Below are 26,402 nucleotides of genomic sequence, written 5' to 3'. Positions count from 1 at the left end.
AACCAATTTAACTTGTATTTTTCATTCAGTACAGGGGAATTTAACAGCAAACATTATTTGTCACGTAAAGCCTTTTATCCACAAAAAGTCTGTTTGATAGAAACATTTCTGGTGGGAAAATGCGTATATTGTTTTATGCAGATTTGAGAATATTCACATGAAAATCTGTGGCAAATTGCATGGGAAACTTAGCTACTAAGGTGGATATTGATCCAACACCTGCTGCTTATTGAAACCAGCCCACTGGGCACAGACGTCAGTTCAACATCTTGTTTTTATTTACATTATTTTGAGTGGTCAAAAAACGATGTTGTCATGACGTTGCCCTCTTTGGGTACAGCGAGCACCATCCCCCCCTCTCTCTCCTACACCCAGGCTGCTGTTAGGCAGGTCATACATTTCTGGAGGAGATTCTTCCTCATGGCCAGACAGTATAGAGAGAGTGAGTTTTCATAGGGAGAACAAAGGAACTTCTTCCACCTCACAGAACTTGAGAACTGAACAATATTCATGTTCTGGAGAATGTATAAACGGTCGGTGAAGTAGCCAGCTACAAACTGGTCTGTTTGGTACAATTTTGTGAAACTCATGAGAGACAATACAGCCACATTTCCAAAACCCTGTTTATACAAGAGTCTCAGTTGTGAGGCTTTCATCTAATTATTGTATAAAATGAATGAGTAAAGATGAAACTATTTGTGAAATTATGTAATGTGATTATAAACTGTTTAATGAAGGAAACTCCAATTCCCTTTGGAGTTTAACTAAATCATAGGCCCGCCCCATAAGCACAGACATTGATCTGGCGTCGTGGGACAGCCCCTTTCTGCTCTTCCGAATATAACCCCCACCTTGGGAATTTATCTTTAGACCACGCTTCTCTCAAAGGTTTGAGTAGAGACCAGCTTACCTCAATAACCACGAGAGGGCTTAGGTTTCAGACGATTGCTGAATTCTTAACCATACCACGTGGTTAAACTCTGAGACTATCGAACCGACAGAATAAGAACAAATCTTTGATACTAATTACTAGTCTGCAGCTAGGAATTCGGTATCATTGAACGCGAAGACCGACAACCGCCGAAACATCTATTCTATAACAACATTGCTGAATGTTACTCTGAACTATCCATTCTAACCACGGCAGAGAGAGAGAGGGCAGACAAACTCTAACACATACGAACTTTCCAACAGAGATCACAACGACACACTGAGCGTAAATATATTGATTGCAATTATTCCCGAATGAGTGAGCGTTCATGTGCAAAGGATTAGCATTTCAATGGTTATAATTATCAACTTTGTAGTGTCTTATCTCAGTCGACCCCCACTTCCCTTTTGTCCACCAAGCCGCCATGCCGGTTTAGCCCACTAGGGCACATTCCCCTATCATTTCCTTGTAACCATATCTACTTGTTTGTTTGTGCATTTCTGTGATTATTTAGTTAGTTAATAAATAAATGATTTAAGACAAGGTTCGTGCAGATAACCAACAATTTACGATGTTTGGAATGAGACTAACGTGAGGTAAAGAATAATTAATTAATTAGAAGACTAATTGAACAGATATTAAAATATCTGAAAGTTATATTAGGAAAATTATAACTATGTAATCTGAATATTTTCCTTGGTGCCCCAACTTCCTAGTTAATTACAGTTACATTATTAAGTTAGTTTAATCAGGTAATAATAATTACAGAGAACTTTTGAAAAAAATAAGTCTTCAGTTTAATGATGCCAAAGACACGACAATGTTGATGGCATTTTGCAAATCTAAATCAGTTTTCTACATTGATCTAACATCATCAGTATTCGCTCATGAGCTTTCAGGTTTCCTAACTCTGTAAAACTCTATCTAGTGGGAGCAATGGAAAGGCTTCTCCCGTGTGAGTTTCGCTCATGAGATTTCATGTTTCCTAACTGGTTAAAACTCTTTCCACACTGGGCGCAATGGTATGGCTTCTCACCTGTGTGTACCCTCTTATGTCTTTTCAGGGATCCTAATAAGGCAAACTTACTTCCACACTGGGAGCAGTGGTAAGGCTTCTCCCCTGTGTGTATTCGCTCATGAGCTTTCAGCTTTCCTAACTCCGTAAAACTCTTTTCACAGTGGGAGCAATAGAAAGGCTTCTCCCCTGTGTGTATTCGCTCATGGAATTTCATGTTTCCTAACTGGTTAAAACTCTTTCCACAATGGGAGCAGGGGTAAGGCTTCTCCCCTGTATGTATACGCAAATGACATTTTAGGTTTCCTAACTGGTTAAAACGCTTTCCACACTGGGAGCAGCGGAATGGCTTCTCCCCTGTGTGTAGTCGCTCATGAGCTTTCAGCTTTCCTAACTCCGTAAAACTCTTTCCACAGTGGAAGCAATGGTGTGGCTTCTCTCCTGTGTGAATCCTCCCATGTCTTTTCATGTTTCCTAACTGGTTAAAACTCTTTCCACACTGGGAGCAGTGGTAAGGCTTCTCCCCTGTGTGTATTCGCTCGTGATCTTTCAGCCTTCCTAACTGGCTAAACCGCTTTCCACACTGGGAACAATGGTAAGGCTTCTCCCTTGTGTGTATTCGCTCATGAGCTTTCAGGCTTCTTAACTGACTATAACTCTTTCCACACTGGGCGCAATGGTATGGCATCTCTCCTGTGTGTGTCCTCTCATGTCCTTTCAGGCTTCCTAACTTGATAAAACTCTTTCCAATCTGGGAGCAGAGGTGTTGTCTTTCTGGTTTGGAAGTCTCTGGGTCCGCAGAGTTTGGTTTTTCTCCTGCCAAAGACGGTGTTTATTTAAAGAGAGACATGAATGAAACCTCAACATGATAAAACCGTCTTACTATGAGGTTTAATCCAAATCAGATCCCTCAATAATCTGGAGGCAAGTTTTCAAACATTTCATAATTTAAAACAAATGATGTTGTAGAGCTTCTTGGTAATTACTGATATGTTTACATTAATTATTTTATTAATTCAGTTTTATAAATCAGAACAAAACACTAGACAGTTCTATGACACTCAAGACACAGACATCAATGGATTCCAATCGAGCAGGTGGTTGTAAATATATAACCTTCATAGCTGTACGATACAGAATGTGACTTTTTACATACGCACTAAAGCTTATTACTCTTAAATTTTGTGCACAAATTTGTTTGCACTCTTGGCATTCTCCCAACCAGCCTCATGGGTAGTCACCTGGAATGTATTTCAATTAACAGGTGTGTCTTGTTAAAAGTTCATTTGTGGAATTTATTTCCTTCTTAATGCATTTGAGCCAATCAGTTGTGTTGTGACAAGGTAGATAGCCCTATTTGGTAAAAGACCAAGTCCATATTATGGCAAGAACAGCTCAAATAAGCAAAGAGAAACGACAGTCCATCATTTCTTTAAGACATGAAGGTCAGTCAATCTGGAACATTTCAAGAACTTTGAACATTTCTTCAAGTACAGTCGAAAAAAACATCAACCTCTATAATGAAACTGTCTCTCATGAGGACCGTCACAGAAAAGGAAGACCCAGAGTTACCCCCTGCTACAGAGGACAATTTATTATTCTGTTGGAACTGTCAGCTGAAATTGTTCACTTAAGATGAGTGTTGACTCCATGCAGTCCAATCCTCAGCCCAAATAAATGCTTCACAGATTTCAAGTAACAGACATCTCAACATCAACTATTCAGAGGAGACTGCGTGAATCAAGCCTTCATGGTTGAATTGCTGCAAAGAAACCACAACTAAAGGACACCAATAAGAAGAGACTTGCTTGGGCCAAGAAACATAAGCAATGGACATTAGACCGGTGTTAATCTGTCCTTTGGTCTGATGAGTCCAAATTTGAGATTTTCGGTTCCAACCGCCATGTCTTTGTGAGATGTAGAGTAGGTGAACGGATGATCTCTGCATGTGTGGTTCCGACCGTGAAGCATGGAGAAGGAGGTGTGATGGTGCTTTGCTGGTGACACTGTCTGTGATTTATTTAGAATTCAAGGAACACTTAACCAGCATGGTTACCTCCAGGCTGTGTAAAGGCTATTTGACCAAGAAAGAGTGATGGAGTGCTGCATCAGATAACCTGGCCTCCACAATTACCCGACATCAACCCAATTGAGATGGTTTGGGATGAGTTGGACCGCAGAGTGAAGGAAAAGAAGCCAACAAGTGCTCAGCATATATTGGAACTCCTTCAAGATTGTTGGAAAAGCATTCCAGGTGAAGCTGGTTGAGAGAATGCCAATAGTCTGCAAAGCTGTATTTGTATTAGTCGGGGACAGCCCTACTGGTAACAGATACCAGTGGGCAGATCTATTTGATTTCTTCAAACTAAACTACAGCACTTACTTTGATGTGTCAAATCTGACCCTTTCTTCTCTTCTCCTCCTCTCACAGTTCCACTCAGCCCCGTTGTTTTCCTGCAGTCCACCAGCAGCACAGACAACCTCTTCATACCCAGCAGTAAGGCGCTACTGGGAGAGACACGACACAGGGACTCCGAGAGGGAGAAAGGGCTAGCGTTGTCCTGGTAACCATAAAGAGGGGACACAGACACATATCATTATGGATGCTGATGTCACTGTTGTCATGAAGTGCTTTACAGAAACCCAGCCCAGACCCAGACGGAGCAAGTTGTATGCTAGACCAGACCAAGCTGTACCATCTGGTGTTCTGATCTGGAGAGACTCTTCTCTGCCTCGTTAGCATCAGGATGTTGTTGATGCTCCCCAGAGGATCCACGATAGTCAAGTCTCTCTCCTGTGTGAATGAGAACATCAAACAGATGGTAAACTTATGATCTTCTATTACAATCACAAAGGGTCTTACAAGAGGCATTAATATATCTAAACAGGGCCTAAAATGGGCACTTTCATCATGAATTCCTAAAATATTGTTTATGATGCAAATGCACCAATATTGAATTGTAAAAGCCTGTTACACTAAATTAAAATACTTTAATATAGACCACATGGAGAATTCAATAAATCACATTTAAAATTCCCCAAAACGACACATTGTCCCTTAAACAATTCCTACAGTACTGAACAACATATTCAAGTGTAGAACTTCAGTAGAATGCCCCTTTAAAACCACACATTAGTTCAACAACTGCATAGTTTGTGCCCCTGTTTTTAAGACAGTACTCACTGGTGGTAATCTGATCTTCAGCCTCCTCCTCTTTTATTGAGATAGCCTCCTTTTCCTCTTTTCCTCCAAAATGTTCATCCTCTTCTTTCACTACATTCTCTTCTTTCAATGTTATGGCATCTTCACCTTTTTTGATTCTGAAAGCTTCTACATTGCCCTCTTCTACTCTGACAACCTCTTTCCCATCTTCCTCTTTCACTGTAATATCATCCTCTTCTTCTTTCAAAGTAATAGCCTCCTCTTCCTCCTTTTTCATGCTGAAAGCTTCTTCGTCTCCTTTCATCAGAGCTTCTTTCTCTGTCTAGTTTAGTGAGCTCATGTTCCGGGCGATTAGCCTAGCGCAGTATCAATTTACCACATTTGCTAATTTAACAAGCAAATTACGTTTAAATGAACTAGTAGATACGTAAATATAATTATGTTAAAAACAGTAAGAGTAATATACACAAGAGTGGTCTAAAGAGCTCCAATGTTTCAGTTTTATGTTCGCTAGCAAACCACCGCGTCGGTTGAATCAGAAGCCTTTTGTCGCTGTTGAAGAAGCCTCCAGTTCCGTCCACTAGATTATACGTCACGCAAGAAGCATCACCTGAAATACTCACATCGCCATCTGCTGGCTGGAGTGGGTAACGCAGATTGGGAGAAAAAAATCTCCATTACAATGTTTATTCTGGCAAGCAATGTCATAAGAACTCATTTAAAAACAACCAGATGTTATGTTTTCTCTTCCTTCTTACAGCCAATACTTTCCTCCAGGGCTGACCTGCCCATTGGGCAGGATTAGGTGACAGATTGAAGAGGGTGGCATATTCAGAGATAAATTGACCAAGGCTCATCACTAACAACCCATAATAACACCTCACATAATGCTGCCCCAAAACAATGAAAACTTCTCTCACCCAGTGGCATATGGGCTATTTAGGTGAGTGTTACTATTGCCACATGAAGTAGTGCCCACTTTGCAAAAGGAAACATGACTGACGCCATTAAAAGGTCATTTACCACCTTCACAGGTACAGTCTCAGTGCTATGATGAGGTCTAAAACCAGACTGAAGCGTTCCGTATACATTGTTTGTCTACAGGAAGGCAGTGAGTTGCTGCACAACAGCTTTTCTTTTTTTGAGAGAGGAATGGGAGATTCGATATAGGCCGATCGTTTTTTATATTTTCTGGGCCAAAGGTTTTTTTTTCAGGAGATGCTTTATTACAGCCACTTTTAGTGAGTTTGGTACACATCCGGTGGATAGAGAACCGTTTATTATGCTCAACATAGGAGGGCCAAGGACAGGAAGCAGTTCTTTCAGTAGTTTAGTTGGAATAGGGTCCAGTATGCAGCTTGAAGGTTTAGAAGCCAAGACTATTTTCATCAATGTGTCAAGAGATATAGTATTAAACAACTTGAGTGTCTCCCTTGAGCCAAGGTCCTGGCAGTGTTGTGCAGAGCTTTGGAGGAATGCGCAGATTTAAAGAGGAGTCCGTAATTTGCGTTCTAATGATCATGATCTTTTCGTCAAAGAAGTTCATGAATTTATCACTGCTGAAGTGAAAGCCATCCTCTTTTGAGGAATGCTGCTTTTTAGTCTTTGAAGAGCACATGTCCCTTTGCCCTTCCTGTCTCTAAAGTGCCCTTTTGGGTGGTGGAATAATTGGGATTCATTTTTTCTCATAGTTATTCTGAACCCACTGCCTGCAAGTCGTCGTTAAATTCACCTCAGTGATTTGTATTTTCCTTCAACTTTCTGAAGAGGAAACAGCCCAGAAATCCCCCGTCTGAGTGCATTTGTCTACCACTATGTGTAGCTTTTAGCGATGATGCTAATGACAACCATCTTCTGGTTGATGGAAAAGCTTTCCCAAAAAACCTTGTCAATTAAATGTTAACTACAAAGTAGTCTATGCCTACCTGCAGAATGATATCATGATTATTTGCAATCATCCAGTTGTGATTTGTTTAGCAAACTCTGCAATCACATGTGTGCTACAGAGACACCACTAACCAAGCAAGGCTCTTGCTGGTGCCACTTGAATTAAAGGGTATCTACACCCTATGGTGGAAATTACAAGATTATGTTATAATACCTTTATTGCATCAAATGGTTGTTTTATGCAACAGAATAGAGGGTTCTTATCACTCTCTATTTTGTCTGTGTGAACTGAAAGTGGGCCTCTGGGAGATGTAACACTGACAGGAGATTTACAATGTCTTTGGGTGATACCGCATTCCAGAATATGAGTTAATGTTTCTGTGCTGGGGTACGAGGGGGAGATGGCTCCAGGATGGAGTTGGGGGGGGGCCGACCTTGATCACTCCATGACGAGAACCATTCTTACAGCAGAAACTGTCTGCTGTGAATTATAAGTATCTTTCATACTAATGTTAACCTTGTGACCCATTCCATACATCTGGTGATTGTCATGTAGACTGAAGGAGGATGGACTTTGCTATAAAATGCTGTGGCTCAAACCAGCTCGTTGAGTTCTCAGTGGTCACCTCCAGGGGTGATATAAAATGCTGTGGCTCAAACCAGATCGTTGAGTTCTCAGTGATCACCTCCAGGGGTGATATAAAATGCTGTGGCTCAAACCAGATCGTTGAGTTCTCAGTGATCACCTCCAGGGGTGATATAAAATGCTGTGGCTCAAACCAGCTCGTTGAGTTCTCAGTGGTCACCTCCAGGGGTGATATAAAATGCTGTGTTTCAAACCAGATCGTTGAGTTCTCAGTGATCACCTCCAGGGGTGATATAAAATGCTGTGGCTCAAACCAGATCGTTGAGTTCTCAGTGATCACCTCCAGGGGTGATATAAAACACTGTGGCTCTGACCAGGTGGTTGAGTTCTCAGTGATCACCTCCAGGGGTGATATAAAACGCTGTGGCTCTGACCAGCTGGTTGAGTTCTCAGTGATCACCTCCAGGGGTGATATAAAACACTGTGGCTCTGACCAGCTGGTTGAGTTCTCAGTGATCACCTCCAGGGGTGATTACCGACCAGCTCCATTACTGCACTAATTAAATAATGAAGTTTGATGGTTTTGAAGAAATCTAAAAGCCTCTCCTTTTGATTACAATAATTCCACCACAGGAGCTTCGGTCTCTAATCTGTTACTGTAACCTAACAGCTTCAGACACTTCGTTTACTTCGGATTGTTCCTATCTTCAACTATTTTGTCATTCAAATATTATTTTCTTAGCCTTCTGTATCATACTGTTGACCTCATTTCTTAATTTCTTATAGTCTACAAATATATCTGCCCTGGATTTCCTCAACTCCAGAAAGCATCCATTTCTACGCTTAATTGCCTTTAAAATGTTTTCCTTTATCCACGGTTCAGTTCTTTGCTAAATTCAAACCTTTTTTACTGGAGTCTGCTTATCTACCACATGTAAAAACAATTATCTAAAATTGCCCCGGGCATTCTCCACTTCATTGCATTTCAATACAGCAGACCAGTCCAACATGTTCAAGCAATTAACAAATAATATCTGCACTAGAATTCTTCATAGTCTTCATTTTTTTATTAAGTTATGACAATTAAAAAAAGTTTTCTGAACATTCCTACTACAGAAGATGATGGAATGATCACTGAGTTTACAACCCATCCGACACTAACACAAGGTCAATGATGGTTTGGGTTTTAGGACAGACCTTTTTGAGCATATCTGTATTAAAATCACCAGTAACAATAACCTCTGATTTACCAAAGTCTGTACAGTTGGAACAAGTCTCCTCCAACAATTCATACAACTTGTACTGGTGTGGTGGTCTATAATAGGTTACAACTATAATAGGTTTACATTTTGTTAATAATAAAAATGTCCAACCACACAGCTTCAATCTCGTCATGGTTTAAATCTGATCTATAGTTGAACCCAATATCTGATCTTACATAAATACAAACTCCCCCTGCCTTGGCGATTGTGGTCTCTTCTAATTACTACATCATTTTCAACTTCAATCTCAGCGGGTTTTTTTTTAATCGAACCATCCAACCATGTTTCGGTAAAGCAAAGCACTCCCACCTTACAGTTACTAGAGAGTAGGCGATTTTCCTCCATCTTAGGAAGAAGACTTCTAACATGGAGATGAAGGATGTGTCGTCCTCTCGTGGAAAACACCTTTTCTAGAGTCAAGTTCTCCTCTGTTGGAACTGTCAGCTGAAATTGTTCACTTAAGATGAGTGTTGACTCCATGCAGTCCAATCTCAACAATGAATCTCCTTCCTGGATTCGCGCTGGCATTTGAAAGAGATGGTCGTTGGTCATTCCCTTCTGACCCTCTCTATTATAGCGAATGGATTTATCACTAGAAAACGGGCTGGGGCACTGATGAACATCTCCAGACAGCAACAGGCATATTTAAGTGCCTTTGAATGGAGTATGGTGGTAGTAGGTGCCAGGCGTGCCGGTATGTGTCAATAACTGCAACGCTGCTGGGTTTTTCAGCTCAACAGTTTCCCATGTATACCAAGAATGGTCCACCACCGTAACAGTGGCGGTCAGTGCCGTTTAAGATGAGGGAGGACCATTTTGTTTTTCATGAGCATGGCCTTATTTCTACTACAGCATATTGGATGACTGTCATTCATATTCCATTCACCCTGTTCAATGTAACAATGATAGGTCTAAGATACTACATGATACAAAAATGTTCCCTATACCCATCATGAGGTAGCTACAACCTAGCCTTTGAATGAAAGTTTACAACAGTAGGTGCACACTGGTCTTTTCTCTCTTTGAGTCAACTACTCACCACATGTTATGCACTGCAGTGCTAGCTAGCTGTAGCTTATGCTTTCAGTACTAGATTCATTCTCTGATCCCTTCGATTGGATGGACATCATGTCAGTTCATGCTGCAAGAGCTCTGATAGGTTGGAGGACGTCCTCCAGAAGTTGTCATAATTACTGTGTAAGTCTTCGGAAGCCTTGAGAATCATAATCCTTCAAGGTTTGTATTGAAGTCAATGTACCCAGAGGAAGATGTAAAATAGTATGTTTTAATCAATTATTTGGTGATGTGATTTTATTTAGTATAGTTTTATCTAAAAAGGATAACTTTTAAATATTTTACAATTTTTATTTTTCTGAAAATAACTGAGGAGGATGGTTCTCCCCTTCCTCTGCTGAGGAGCCTCCACTGTACCCAAAGGACATCCAGTCAACTTGACACAATTGTGGGAAGCATTGGAGTCAACATGGGCCAGCATCCCAGTGGAACGCTTTCGACACCTTGTAGAGTCCATGCCCCGACGAATTGAGGCTGTCCTGAGGGAAAAAGGGAGGGTGCAACTCCATATTAGGAAGTTGTTCCAAATGTTTGGTATAATCAGTGTATATATCTGCCATTTAGCAGACACTTTTATTCAAAGTGATTTGCAGTCATGTGTGCACACACTTTACATACGGGTGGTCCCAGGAATCAAACCCACTACCCTGGTTTTACAAGCACCATACTCTACCAACGGAGCTACAGGAACACAAGGAATGATCAAGGAATGACGCAGATAAACACACACAGCCTGAGTTTGAAAAATATAATTTAATCAAAAACCTTAACATTGAAACTGACATACTCCATATTTAGTTCAAATCAAGTGTTATTTGTCACATGAATACAACAGGTGTAGACTTTACTGTGAAATGCTGAATACAACAGGTGTAGACCTTACAGTGAAATGCTGAATACAACAGGTGTAGACCTTACTGTGAAATGCTGAATACAACAGGTGTAGACCTTACTGTGAAATGCTGAATACAACAGGTGTAGACCTTACTGTGAAATGCTTACTGACAAGCACTTAACCAACAATGTAGTTAAGAAAAATAAGAGTTAAGAAAATATTTACTAAGTAAACAAAAGAAAAAAAAGTAACACAAAAAAATAAATACCGAGGCTATATACAGGAGGCACGTGTTGAAATAAAAAACATACAGCTTTTTACAATTTGATTTAATGTGCCAAAGCACAATTCTATTTTTATTTTTTAAAATTAGACAAGTGTACAAGCAGTATGTATTTGATGTGATATATTCCTTTACACACTGGCAGCAGTATGTGTTATCTCATGAACTTTAAGTAGCCTTTATTTGATGTGAAATATTCCTTTCGAGACAGGATTGTGCCACGGCACAGATTCGGGGAATGGTACCAAAACATTTCTGCAGCATTGAAGGTCCCCATCATTCTTAAAAGGAAGAAGTTTGAAACCACCAAGACCCTTCCTAGTGCTGGCTGCCCGGCCAAACTGAACAATCGGGGGAGAAGGGCTTTGGTCAGGGAGGTGACCAAGAACCCTATGGTCACTCTGACAGGGCTCCAGAGTTCCTCTGTGGAGATGGGAGAACCTTCTAGAAGGACAACCATCTCTGCAGCACTCTACCAATTAGGCCATTATGGTAGACGGAAGCCACTCCTCAGTAAAAGGCACACGAAAGCCTGCTTGGAGTTTGCCAAAAGGCACCTAAAGGACTCTGACCATGAGAAACAAAATTCTCTGGTCTGATGAAACCAAGATTGAACTCTTTGGCCTAAATGCCATGCGTCACATCTTGAGGAAACCTGGCACCGTCCCTACAGTGAAGCATGGTGGTGGCAGGATCATGCTGTGGGGATGTTTTTCAGGGCAGGGACTGGGAGACTAGTCAGGATTGAGGGAAAGATGAACAGAGCAAATGCATTTTTATTTCTAATTCCAGCCCCCGTCCCTGCAGGAGGCCTTTTGCCTTTTGGTAGGCCGTCATTGTAAATAAGAATTTGTTCTTAACTGACTTGCCTAGTTAAATAAAGGTTAAATAATAAATAAAATGTAAAAAAAAGTAGAGAGATCATTTATGAAAAACTTCTCCAGAGCACTCAGGACTTCAGACTGGGGCAAAGGTTCAATTTCCAACAGGACAATGACCCTAAGCACACAGTGGCTTCAGGACAAGTCTCTGAATGTCCTTGAGTGGCCCAGCCAGTGCCCGGACTTGAACCCGATCAAACATCTCTGGAGAGACCTGAAAATAGCTGTGCAGCGACGCTCCCCATCCAACCTGACAGAGCTTGAGAGGATCTGCAGAGAAGAATGGGAGAAACTCCCCAAATACAGATGTGCCAAGCTTGTAGCGTCACACCCAAGAATACTCAAGGCTGTAATCACTGCAAAGGATGCTTCAACAAAGTACTGAGTAAAGGGTCTGAATACTTAGGTAAATATTATATTTCAGTTTTTAATTATAAAATACATTTGCAAAAATGTCTAAAAATCTGTCTTTGCTTCGTCATTATGGGGTGTTGTGTGTAGATTGATGAGGAAAATATGAAAGGAGCAAAGCCCAGGTAAAGAGTTAAAACCCACCTCTGTCTTCTGAAAACCGAACCCTGGGATAGGATTTTATTTTTCTGAGGGAAAAATCACACAAATGTTTATGCAAAGACACACCAGAATGGCTTTCCAATACTTGTTGAGTGTTCCTAAGGGGTCTGTTCTCAGTCGTGACTTAAATCTGCAGAAAAAAATCTGAGACAAATCAGGTTTAAATATCGCTGTCCATCAATTAGCAATTTTGACCAAAATTTTTTTTACACAAATATTAGCGTCATAGCTCTTATTGCAGGACTCTTATTGGGACATCATCTCCCCAGTGAACAAATTGTGCGTATTTAACATTCATATTGGACTGTACAGCCTTACCTATGGAGTGTGCATCACCACTGATCGCAACTTCCTGTTTCCATACCAGCCGTCGTGATTTTTCATACTGTATCACGTTACTCAAAAATAACCTTTGGATGGAAATGTGGTTAATCAATCTGTATACAGCCTAATTATTTTCCCCTCGGGAAGCTCCGGTAAACAGTGGTTGTAGTGCACTGCTGCCACCACCAGGCCTGGAGGGCATTTTGACTTTGTTGATAGATAGGTGTGTTAGCTAACTGTGTGGCTAAAGACGTAGCAGTTGACTGGCAACCGATCAACCTATTGTGTGTATTGAACATTCCTATTGGACTGTACAGCTAGCTAACTGGCTACTGATCAACCTATTGTGTGTATTGAACATTCATATTGGACTGTACAGCTAGCTAACTGGCTACTGATTAACCAATTGTGTGTATTGAACATTCATATTGAACAGCCTTACCTATAGAGTAGCACCACCACCCATCAGCCCATTCTCTTCTTGACGTCAAAGCCGCAGTGTATTTTTGGTATAGGAGTTTTTGATGAATAATATTTCAAATTGTGAAAATATAAGTGTGTAAGTATGTATTTTTCACAAACTTTAAGATACTGTTTGTCTCTATGCAGATGTGGAAGCCGGATAAGAATATACATAAATAGTTAATTGTTCTTTTTTCACATCATACTAAGAATACTGAGCCACAATCTGTAAAATGTGACCATACTATTTATTTCAAGCCCCACTAAGATGTCACCATACTATTCCTTTAAAGCCCCTCTGTCAGATATAAATCATCAGAGTGGGAAACCAACTGACATGGAAACAATGGAGCAAATGGATCACTATCAGAGGGGTTATTATGACATCAGATAGAACTACTCAGACATTCCAAATATCACTTGATTATCAGAGGGGTGTATTATGACATCAGATAGAACTACTCAGACATTCCAAATATCACTTGATTATCAGAGGGGTGTATTATGACATCAGATAGAACTACTCAGACATTCCAAATCAGGCTTCATCCATATCATGAAGGTGGATATTGATCCAACCATTTCAAAAGTAATGACCGGGCTGATGGAAACAGGATGTGTCTTTACAATTTTATAAATCCGGGCAGACAATTTGTATGTTCATTTTACAGTGTGGGATCCTTTTGTGTCAGTAAAAACTTATGAGCAGGAAATGGCGGTGGAAACTCCTTTATGCACAAATATTTATATAATTGTCAAGGTATGCGTGAAGGGCTGTAGGAAGTCAGGCGCAGGAGAGCAGATATGTGGAAGCAAAACGGAGCCTTTTATTTGGCGAACCAAAAGCACACGGCACAAACGAACACGAAATACAAATACGGGTTGAACATAACCCAGCGCAACCAGCCTAACGTGCGCATACATGAAAACAGATAAACAATACCACACAAAGACATGGGGGAAACAGAGGGTTAAAACTTCTTATGGCTTGAATCCCGTTAGCGGGATCGATATGACAACAGCCATTGAAAGTTCAGGGCGCCAAATTCAAAACAACAAAAATCTCATAATTAAAATTCCTCAAACATACAAGTATTATACACCATTTTAAAGCTTTACTTCTTGTTAATCCAGCCACAGTGTCTGATTTCAAAAAGGCTTTACGGCGAAAGCAAACCAGTCACAAAAAGCAGAAATAGAGATCAAATTAATCACTAACCTTTGATGATCTTCATCAGATGACACCCATATGACTTCATGTTACACAATACATGTATGTTTTGTTCGATACAGTTCATATTTATATCCAAAAATCTCAGTTTACATTGGCGCATTACGTTCAGTAATGTTTTGCTTCCAAAACAGCCGGTGATTTTGCAGAGAGCCACATCAATTTACAGAAATACTCATCATAAATGTTGATGAAAATACAAGTGTTATGCATAGGATTATAGATACATTTCTCCTTAATGCAACCGCGGTGTCAGATTTAAAAAAAGCTTTACCGAAAAAGCACACCATGCAATAATCTGAGTACGGCGCTCAGACACAAAAACATGCCATACAATATATCCGCCATGTTGGAGTCAACAATAGTCAGAAATAGCATTATAAATATTCACTTACCTTTGATGATCTTCATCAGAATGCACTCCCAGGAATCCTAGTTCAACAATAAATGTTTGTTTTGTTCGATAAAGTCCATCCTTTATGTCCAAATACCTCCTTTTTGTTTGCGCCTTCAGTTCACAAATCCAAATTCACGACGCGCAGGTCAGACGAAAACTCAAAAAATCCCATTACAGTTCGTAGAAACATGTCAAACGATGTATAGAATCAATCTTTAGGATGTTTTTATCGTAAATCTGCAATAAAGTTTCAACCGGAAATATCCTTTGTCTTCAGAAATGCAATGGAGTTGAGCTACCTCTCAAGTGAGCGTGCATGGCTGAGGCTTATGCCCTGCTGGCAGTCATCTGACTCCAGGAGCTCTTATTCATCCCCACTTCACAGTCGAAGCCTCAAACAAGGGTCTAAAGACTGTTGACATCTATTGGAAGCCTTAGGAAGTGCAAAATGACCCCACAGACACTGTAGTTTGGATAGGCAATCACTTGAAAAACTACAAACCACTTCCTGTTTGGATTTCATCTCAAGGTTTTTTCCTGCAATATGAGTTCTGTTATACTCACAGACATCATTCAAACAGTTTTAGAAACTTCAGCGTGTTTTCTATCCACATCTACTAATAATATTCATATCTTAGTTTCTGGGCATGAGTAGCAGGCAGTTTACTCTGGGCACGTCAGTCATCCAAGCTACTCAATACTGCCACCATCCATAAGAAGTTAAATACCCAACACATAATGAGGGAAATGAGAACCAGGTGTGTGGGAAAACAAGACAAAACAAATGGAAAAATGGCTAGAAGACCGGCGACGTCGACCGCAGAACACCGCCCGAACAAGGAGAGGAATCGACTTCGGCAGAAGTCGTGACAATAATAACCATCATATCTTAGTTAACTTGGAGTCACATGATGATATGTTGTGTGGTCCTCCCACTACGACTTGGGAACCCATGCAGTTTATTAGGCTACAGATGAAATAATTTATGAACTTCACAGGGTGGTGAAACTTCAAGTGATAAGCTTGATGCTCCTTTCCAATACATTTTGAGGGTCTGGTGACATGATGATCGATGCTTGGCTGCCATTTGACAAAGAAAATAATATTGTTCTTATCCATAATAATCTCATCATGTAGGTAGCCTACCAGGACTGTATATGTGAGATGTTGGCTTCAGTACACGGGACAAGAGCACGTTATCTATTTCATGCAACAGTTTTTAAAACCATCAGTAGAGTTGAAAATGCGATGGAAACCCATTTAACTTGTATTTTTCATTTGGTACATGGGAATTTAACATCAAAAGCTATGTATTTGTCACGCAAAGCCTATTATCCGCAATAAGTCTGTTTGATGCAAACATTTCTGGTGGGAAAATGCGTATATTGTTTCATGCAGATTTTAGAATATCTTCATGAAAATCTGTGGCAAATTGCATGGGAAATTTAGCTACTAAGGTGGATATTGATCCAACACCTGCCGCTTATTCAAACCAGCCCACTGGGCACAGACGTCAGTTCAACATCTTGTTTCTATTTACATTTCTTTGAGTCGTCAACTAAAGTGAATTCAACATGAAATCTACACAAAATGTCATCTTTCACTTGATTTACGTTGCAAGTTTAGTGAATTAAAAAAACCACCTTATGTTGATGGTTTTTTACAAATCCATTCAGTTCTCTACATTGATCTAACATCATGACATGGATTTATTTTGTTGAAATGACGAGGAAACATTTATTCAAACAGTGTGAGGCTTGTAAATGCCCCGAGGAAAGTGGAACTCTTCATTTAGACAATGATGAAACAACAATCTGTGGGCGAGTCAGTGAACATTTTCATCTCATTAAATCATCAGTGGGCCAGCAATGCAAATGTAAACAATGGAGCAAATGCATCACATCCAAATATCACTTGATTATCTGTAGTGCTGGAGGAATGACCCATGCAGATAAACACACACATTGAGTTTAAAGAAGGACCATTTAAACACATGGAATCTGACCTATTCTATATTCAAACTGAAATACTCCATATTCACTTCATGTTTTCTAATAAAAACATACACATGTTTGAGTATTATTTGTACCATTAAATTTCATATGGTAAAAACATTCTCAGTCAACAATACAAGACAATTGGAGCACTGTGTATGTTCTCTGATTAATTTTAAGTCAATGTGATGTGAAATATCAATTTACACACTAGGAGAAGTAATTATTCTATCCTGTGTGGATTTTAACATGACTTTTTAGTGACTGTGATGAGTAATATGTCTTCCCACAGTCTGAGCATTTGTAAGGCTTCTCCCCTGTGTGCAGTCTCATGTGTTCTTTCAGCTTTCCTAACCGGTTAAAACGCTTTCCACACTGGGAACAGTGGTAAGGTTTCTCCCCTGTGTGGATTCGCCCATGAGCTTTCAGGCTTCCTAACTGGCTAAAGCTCTTTCCACACTGAGAGCAATGGAAAGGCTTCTCCCCTGTGTGTATTCGCTCATGAGATTTCATGTTTCCTAACTGGTTAAAACTCTTTCCACACTGGGCGCAATGGTGTGGCTTCGACCCTGTGTGTGTCCTCTGATGTCTTTTCAAGCTTCCTAACTTGGTAAACCTAGTTCCACACTGGGAGCAGTGGTAAGGCTTCTCCCCTGTGTGTATTCGCTCGTGAGATTTCATGTTTCCTAACTTGTTAAAACTCTTTCCACACTGGGTGCAATGAAAAAGCTTCTCCCCTGTGTGTATTCGCTCATGAACTTTCAGCTTTCCTAACTGGTTAAAACTCTTTCCACACTGTGCGCAATTGTATGGCTTCTCTCCTGTTTGTGTCCTCTCATGTCTTTTCAGGCTTCCTAACTTTGTAAAACTCTTTCCAATCTGGGAGCAGAGGTGTCGTCTTGCTGGTTTGGACATCTCCGGTTCCAAGTTTGGTTTTCCTCCTGCCAAAGACAGTGTTTATTTAAAGAGAGACCTGAATGAAATCTCCACATGATAAAACTGCCCTGCTATGAGGTTTAATCTAAATTAGATCCCTCAATAACCTGAGGCCAGTTTTCAAACATTTCATAATTTAAAACAATCTTGGTGTGATTTTAAAACAAATTAAGTTGTAAAGCTTCCTGGTAATTACTGATATGTTTACATTACTTGTTTTTATTACTTGTTTTTATTTCTGTTTTATAAGTCAGAACACAAAACACTAGACAGTTCTATGACACTCAAGACACAGACATCACTGGATTCCTATCAAACAGGTGGTTCTAAATATATAACCTTCAAAGCTGTATGATACAGATTTGACCTACACACTTCCTTAAACCTAAAATATGTGGGAGTTAACCATTTTTTTTTTTAAAGTACCATCATTAATGTCACGATATTTTGAGTAAAGTAAAAAAGAATGTGAAATACTTTGGGAAGATTAAAAATATAAATATGTAAAGTGTTGGTCCCATGTTTTATGACCTGAAATAAAATATCCCCGAATTGTTCCACATGCATGAAAGCTTATTTATCTCAAATTTGGTACACGAATTTGTTTACATCCCTGTTAGTTAACATTTCTCCTTTGCCAAGATAATCTATTCACCTGACAGGTGTGGCATTTCAAGAACCTGATTAAACATCCTGACCATTACACAGGTGCACCTTGCGCTGGGGCCAATAAAAGGCCACTCTAAAAAGTTTTGTCACACAACACAATGCCACAGACGTCTCAAAGGGAGCGTGCATTTGGCATGCTGACTGCAGGAATATCAACTGGAGCGGTTGCCAGAGAATTTAATGTTTATTTCTCTACCATAAGCTTAGGCAACTTATGGTAGAGAAATTAACATTCAATTCAGTATAGAGAATTTGGCATCCAACTGGCTTCACAACCGCAGACCACGTATAACCACGCCAGTCCAGGACCTCCACATTGTCTTAGACCTGCCACCCGGACAGCTTCATTATTTGGGCTGGGCTTGGCTCCCCAGCGGGTAGGCCTGTCTTCCAAGTCAGTGGGCTTATGACCTCCCATTCACAACAATGGCTGCACCCCTGCCCAGTAATGTGAAGCACATAGATTAGGGCCAAATTAATTTATTTCCTTATATGAACTGTAACTCGTTGAAAATTGTATATGTTGCGTTTATACTTTTGTTTGTGTACATAGTACCAGACAAAAGTTTGGACACACCTACTCATTCCAAGGTTTTTCTTCATTTTTACTATTTTCTACATTATTGTTCTACAAAGACATCAAAACTATGAAATAACACATGGAATCATGTAGTAACCAAAAAAGTATAACCAACTATATATTTTATATTTGAGATTCTTCAAAGTAGCCACCCTTTGCCTTTATGATAGCTTTGCACACTCTTGGCATTCTCTCAACCAGCTTCATGAGGTAAAATCAAATCAAATGTTAATTTGTCACATACACTTGTTTAGTAGATGTTATTGCGGGTGTAGCGAAATGCTTGTTTCTCTAGCTCCAGCAGTGCAGTAATGACTAACAAGTAATATCTAACAATTTCACAACAATGCACACAAATCTAAAGTAAAGGAATGGAATTAATAATATATAAATATTTGGACGGGCAATGTCAGAGCGGCATAGACTAAGATAGAATACAGTATATACATATGAGATGAGTAATGCAAAATATGTTAACATTATTCAAGTGACTAGTGTTCCATTATTAAAGTAGCCAGTGATTTCAAGTCTATGTATATAGGGCAGCAGCCACTAAGATGCTAGTGATGGCTGTTTAACAGTCTGATGGCCTTGAGATAGAAGCTGTTTTTCAGTCTCTCGGTCCCAGCTTTGATGCACCTGTACTGACCTCGCCTTCTGGATTAAAGCGGGGTGAACAGGCAGTGGCTCGGGTGGTTGTCTTTGATTATCTTTTTGGCCTTCCTGTGACATCGGGTGGTGTAGGTGTCCTGGAGGGCAGGTAGTTTCCCTTCCGTGATGCGTTGGGCAGACCGCATCACCCTCTGGAGAGCCCTACGGTTGCGGGCGGTGCAGTTGCCGTAGCAGGCGGTGATACAGCCTTACAGGATGCTCTCAATTGTGCATCTGTAAAGATTTGTGAGGGTTTAAGGTGCTGTTGTGCCTTCTTCACCACACTGTCTGTGTGGGTGGACCATTTCAGTTTGTCAGTGATGTGTATGCTGAGGAACTTGAAGCTTTACACTTTCTCCACTGTGGTCCCATCGATGTGGATAGGGGTGTGCTCCCTCTACTGTTTCCTGAAGTCCACGATCAGCTCCTTTGTTTTGTTGACGTTGGGTGTGAGGTTAATTTCCTGGCCCCACACTCCCAGGTCCCTCAGCTCCTCCCTGTAGGCTGTCTCGTCATTGTTGGTAATCAAGCCCACTACTGTTGTGTCGTCTGCAAACTTGATGATTGAGTTGGAGGCGTGCGTGACTACGCAGTCATGGGTGAACAGGGAGTACAGGAGGGGGCTGAGAAAGCATCCTTGTGGGGCCCCAGTGTTGAGGGTCAGCGGAGTGGAGGTGATGCTTCCTACCTTCACCACCTGGGGGCGGAGGGTACTATGGTGTTGAATGCTGAGCTACAGCTACATTCTTACATAGGTATTCCTCTTGTCCAGATGGGATAGTGCAGTGGGATGGCGATTGCATCATCTGTGGATCTATTTGGGTGGTAAGTAAATTGAAGTGGCTGTAGGGTGTCTGGTAAGGTAGAGGTGATGTGAACCTTGACTAGTCTCTCAAAGCACTTCATGATGACAGAACGCTACAGGACGATAGTTACTTTTGCTTTCTTGGGTACGGGAACAATGGTGGACATATTGAAGCATGTGGGGACAACAGACTGGGATAGGGAGAGATTGAATATATTCATAAACACTTCAGCCAGCTGGTCTGCGTATGCGGCTTGGGACGCCGTCTAGGCCGGCAGTTTTGCAAGGGTTAACACGCTTAAATTTCTTACTCATGTCGGCCATGGAGAAGGAGAGCCCACAGTCCTTGGTAGCGGGCCGCGTCGGTGGCACTGCGCCATCTACAAAGCGGGCGAAGGTGTTTAGCTTGTCCAGAAGCAAGACGTCGGTGTCCGCAACGTGGCTGGTTTTCCCTTTGTAGTCCATGATTGTCTGTAGACTCTGCCACATACGTCTTGTGTCTGAGCCGTTGAATTGCGACTCCACTTTGTTTCTATACTGACCTTTTGCCTGTTTGATTGCCTTACGGAGGGAATAACTACACTGTTTGTTTTCTGCCATATTCCCAGTCACCTTGCCATGGTTAAATGTGATGGTCTGCTCTTTCAGTTTAGCGCGAATGCTGCCATCTATCCATGGTTTCTGGTTAGGGTAGGTTTTAATAGTCACAGTGGGTACATCTCCTATACACTTCCTGATAGACAAATACATTGATTCGGTGACTGAGTTTATGTTATTGTCGGAACATATCCCAGTCCGCGTGAACAAAACAATCTTGAAGTATGGATTCCGATTGGTCAGACCAGCGTTGAATAGTCCTTAGCATGGGTACTTCCCGTTTGAGTTTCTGACTATAAGAAGGGAGGAGCAAAATGGAGTCGTGATCAGATTTGCAGGGCGGGGGAGGACCTTGTAGGCATCACGGAAGTTGGGAGAGACGTTAGGAGCGAGTGTTTAACCTGTTTAGGATAGGGGGCAGTATTTTCACTGCCGGATAAAAAAATATACATTTAATCTGGTTATTACTCCTGCCCAGAAACTAGAATATGCATATAATTATTTGATTTGGATAGAAAACACCCTAAAGTTTCTAAAACTGTTTGAATGGTGTCTGAGTATAACAGAACTCATATGGCAGGCCAAAACCTGAGAAGATTGCATACAGGAAGTGCCCACTCTGACCATTTCTTGGCCTTCTATAGACTCTTTATGGAAAATAGAGGATCTCTGCTGTAACGTGACATTTTCTAAGGCTCCCATAGGCTCTCAGAAGGCGCCAGAACGGAGAATGATGACTCTGCAGTCCCTGGCTGAAAAACAGTAGCGCATTTGGATAGTGGTCGATCTGAGAACAATGAAACGGGTGCGCGCATGCACGTGAAGAGTCCATTTTACATTTTCAGTCTTTGAACGAAAACGACGTCTCCCGGTCGGAATATTATCGCTATTTTACGAGAAAAATCACATAAAAATTGATTTTAAACAGCGTTTGACATGCTTCGAAGTACGGTAATGGAATATTTTGAATTTTTTTGTCACGATACGCGCCGGCGCGTCACCCTTCGGATAGTGTCTTGAAAGCAAGAACAAAACGCCGCTATTTGGATATAACTATGGATTATTTGGAACAAAAACAACATTGGTGTGGAAGTAGAAGTCCTGGGAGTGCATTCTGACGAAGAACAGCAAAGGTAATCCAATTTTTCTTATAGTAAATCTGAGTTTGGTGAGTGCCAAACTTGGTGGGTGTCAAAATAGCTAGCCTGTGATGGCCGGGCTATCTACTCAGAATATTGCAAAATGTGCTTTCACCGAAAAGCTATTTTAAAATCGGACACCGCGATTGCATAAAGGAGTTCTGTATCTATAATTCTTAAAATAATTGTTGTGTTTTTTTGTGAACGTTTATTGTGAGTAATTTAGTAAATTCACGGGAAGTGTTCGGTGGGTATGCTAGTTCTGAACATCACATGCTAATGTAAAAAGCTGGTTTTTGATATAAATATGAACTTGATTGAACAAAACATGCATGTATTGTATAACATAATGTCCTAGGAGTGTCATCTGATGAAGATCATCAAAGGTTAGTGCTGCATTTAGCTGTGGTTTTGGTTTTTGTGACATTATATGCTAGCTTGAAAAATGGGTGTGTGATTATTTCTGGCTGGGTACTCTCCTGACATAATCTAATGTTTTGCTTTCGTTGTAAAGCCTTTTTGAAATCGGACAATGTGGTTAGATAAAGGAGTCTTTAAAATGGTGTAAAATAGTCATATGTTTGAAAAATTGAAGTTTTTGGATTTTTGAGGAATTTGTAATTCGCGCCACGCCCAATCATTGGATATTGGAGCGGTGTTCCGCTAGCGGAACATCTAGATGTAATTAAGCAGCGCAAGTACTACAGTCAATGTGTTGATAGAACTTCGGTAGCATTTTTCTCAAATTTGCATCGTTAAAATCTCCAGCTACAATAAATGTGGTTTCCAGTTTGCATAAAGTCCAGTGAAGTACTTTGAGGACTGTTGTGGTATCGGCTTGAGGGGGAATATACAGGGGTGTGACAACAACTGAAGAGAATTCTCTTGGGAGGTAATAGGGTCAGCATTTGATTGAGGTATTCTAGGTCGGGTGAACAAAAGGACTTGAGTTCCTGTATATTATCACAATCACACCATGCGTAGTTAATCATCAAACATACAATGCCGCCCTTCATCCTGGAGAGATATTTATTCCGGTCTGTGTGATGAACTGAGAACCTAACTGGCTGTACGGACTAAGACAGTATATCCCGAGAGAGCCATGTTTCCGTGAAACAGATTATGCTATAATCCCCAATGTCTCTCTGGAAGGAAATCCTCACCCTGAGCTCGTCAACTTTATTATCCAGAGACTGAACATTTGCGATGTTCACTCGGAAGCAGTGGGCGGTGTGCGTGTCTCCTGAGTCGGACTAGAAGCCCACTCTGAGAACCTCTTTTCCGCCGGCCTTTTTTTGGGACAGCCTCTGGAATCAGTTCAATTGCCCTGGGGGGTTCGAACAAAGGATCCGAGTCAGGAAAGTCTAATTCCTGGTCATAATGTTGGTGAGTTACCGCCGCTCTGATATCCAAAAGTTCATCCCGGCTGTATGTAACAACACCCCAAAACTTCTGGCCAAATAATGTAAGAAATAACAAATAAAAAAATAAATAGTGCAAAGTTTCCTAAGAGCTAGAAACATGGCAGCCCTATCCGTTATTTTCCCCTGGAATGCATTTCAATCAACAGGTGTGAAGACATCAACTATGAAATAACACATACGGAATAATGTAGGTATCAAAAAAGTGTTAAACAAATCAAAATATATTTTATATTTGAGATTCTTCAAAGTAGCTACCCTTTGCCTTGATGACAGCTTTGCACACTCTTGGCATTCTCTCAACCTGCTTCATTAGGTAGTCACCTGGAATGCATTTCAATTAACAGGTGTGCCTTGTTAAAAGTTAATTGGTGGAATTTCTTTCCTTCTTAATGCATTTGAGCCAATCAGTTACAAGGTAGAGTTGGTATACAGAAGATATTTGGCAAAAAACCAAGTCCATATAATGGCAAGAACAGCACAAATAAGCAAAGAGAAACAACAGTCCATCATTACTTGAAGACATGAAGGTCAAGCAATCCAGAAAATCTCAAGAACTTCAGTCACAAAAACTTCAAGCGCTATGATGAAACTGGCTCACATGAGGACCGCCACAGGAAAGGAAGACCCAGTTATCCCTGTTGCAGAGGACAAGTTCATTAGAGTTAACGGCACCTCAGATTGCAGCCCAAATAAATGCTTCACAGAATTCCAGTAACAGACACATCTCAACATCAACTGTTCAGAGGAGACTGCGGGAATCCGGCCTTCATGGTTGAATTGCTGCAAACAAACCACTACAAAAGGACACCAATAAGAAGAAGAGACTTGCTTGGGCCAAGAAACACGAGCAATGGACATTAGACAGCTGGAAATTTGTCTTTTGGTCTGATGAGTCCAAATTTGAGATTTTTGGTTCCAACCGCCGTGTCTTTGTGAGACGCAGAGTAGGTGAACGGATGATCTCCGCATGTGTGGTTCCCACCGTGAATCATGGAGGAAGAGGTGTGATGGTTTGGGGGTGCTTTTCTGGTGACATTTTTTAAAATTTATTTAGAATTCAAGGCGCACATAAACAGCATGGCTCCTAAAGCATTCAGCAGCGATACACCATCACGTCTGGTTTGCGCTTAGTGGGAATATCATTTGTTTTTCAACAGGACAATGAACCAACACACCTCCAGGCTGTGTAAGGCCTATTTGACCAAGAAGGAGAGTGATGGAGTGCTGCATCAGATGACCTGGCCTCCACAAATCAACCAACCTAAGCCCAATTGAGATGGTTTTGGATGAGTTGGATGGCAGAGTGAAGGAAAAGCACCCAACAAGTGCCCAGCATATGTGGGAACTCCTAAAATTGTCAGAGACTCCAGTCACCCAAGTTATAGACTGTTTTCTCTGCTACCCCAAGGCAAGCGGTACCAGAGCGCCAAGTCTAGGACCAAAAGGCTCCTCAACAGCTTCTACCCCAAGCCATTAGACTCCAGAACAATTCATAAAAATCCCCACTGGACAATTTATATTTAACTGCACTGTTGGTTAAAGGCTTGTAAGTAAGCATTTCACGGTAAAGTCAACACTTGTTGTATTCAGCGCATGTGGCAAATAAAGTTTGGTTTGATTTGAAGACTGTTGGAAAAGCATTCCAGGTGATGCTGGTTGAGAGAATGCCAAGAGTCTGCAAAGCTGTATTTGTATTAGTTGGGGACAGCCCAACTGGGAACAGCTACCACCACGATTTCATTTCTTCAAACTAAACCACAGCACTTACTTTGATGAGTCAAATCTGATCCTTTCTTCTCTTCTCCTCCTCTCACAGTTCCACTCAGCCCCGTTGTTTTCCTGCAGTCCACCAGCAGCACAGACAACCTCTTCATACCCAGCAGTAAGGCGCTACCGGGAGAGGCACGACACAGGGACTCCGGGAGGAAGGAAGGGCTAGCGTTGTCCTGGTAACCATAAAGAGGGGACACAGACACATATCATTATGGATGCTGATGTCACTGTTGACAAAGTGCTTTACAGAAACCCAGCCCAGACCCCGATAGAGCAAGCTGTATGCTAGACCAGACCAAGCTGTACCATCTGGTGTTCTGATCTGGAGAGACTCTTCTCTGCCTCATCAGCATCAGGATGTTGTTGAGGCTCCCCAGAGGATCCACAATAGTCACGTCTCTCTCCTGTGTGAATGAGAACATAAATCAGATGGTAAACTTATGATCTTCTATTGCAATCAACGAAATTGGTGCCTTTTGCTTCCCTTTGATATTTTATGTAGAAATTATGTACCAATATTGAATTTTAAAAACCTGTTATATTAGATGAAGTGCACCTTAATTTAGACCACATGGAGAATTCAATAAATCTAAAAACGATGTACCAATAGCAGATTACCCCTTCAACAATTCCTACAGTACTGAACAACATATTCAAGTGTAGAACTTCAGTAGAATGCCCCTTTAAAACAACACATTATTTCAACAACTGCATAGTGTGTGCCCCTGTTTTTAAGACAGTACTCACTGGTGGTAATCTGATCTTCAATCTCCTCCTCTTTTATTGAGATATCCTCCTCTTCCTCTTTTACTCCAAAAGCTTCTTCCTCTTCTTTCACTACATTCTCTTCTTCTTTCAATGTTATGGCATCTTCCTCCTTTTTGATTCTGAAAGCTTCTACCTCCTCCTCTTCCACTCTGACAACCTCTT

The 26,402-nt window shown here is 40.9% G+C and overlaps 2 protein-coding genes across 2 annotated transcripts in view; one reads left to right on the top strand and one right to left on the bottom strand.

Moving 5' to 3' along the window:
- LOC115178195 (zinc finger protein 658B-like) overlaps nucleotides 1-26,402 on the top strand; it is a 1,063,446-nt gene that overhangs the window by 338,820 nt on the left and 698,224 nt on the right. The gene's annotated exons all lie outside the window — the stretch shown is intronic.
- On the bottom strand, nucleotides 1,705-25,808 carry LOC115177888 (zinc finger protein 665). The gene is made up of 6 exons (XM_029738884.1): nucleotides 25,779-25,808; nucleotides 25,468-25,645; nucleotides 17,133-17,839; nucleotides 4,643-4,675; nucleotides 4,330-4,507; nucleotides 1,705-2,762 (listed from the first exon to the last, which is right to left on the bottom strand). The coding sequence occupies exons 1-6, from the start codon at nucleotides 25,779-25,781 to the stop codon at nucleotides 1,852-1,854; spliced, it is 2,010 nt and encodes a 669-aa protein (XP_029594744.1). The 5' UTR covers nucleotides 25,782-25,808; the 3' UTR covers nucleotides 1,705-1,851.

The sequence above is a fragment of the Salmo trutta genome, chromosome 38 (assembly GCF_901001165.1).
Source record: "Salmo trutta chromosome 38, fSalTru1.1, whole genome shotgun sequence".
Classification (NCBI taxonomy): domain Eukaryota; kingdom Metazoa; phylum Chordata; class Actinopteri; order Salmoniformes; family Salmonidae; genus Salmo; species Salmo trutta.
Note: the sequence above shows the minus strand (reverse complement) of the source record. Positions and strands in the feature narration are given on the sequence as shown.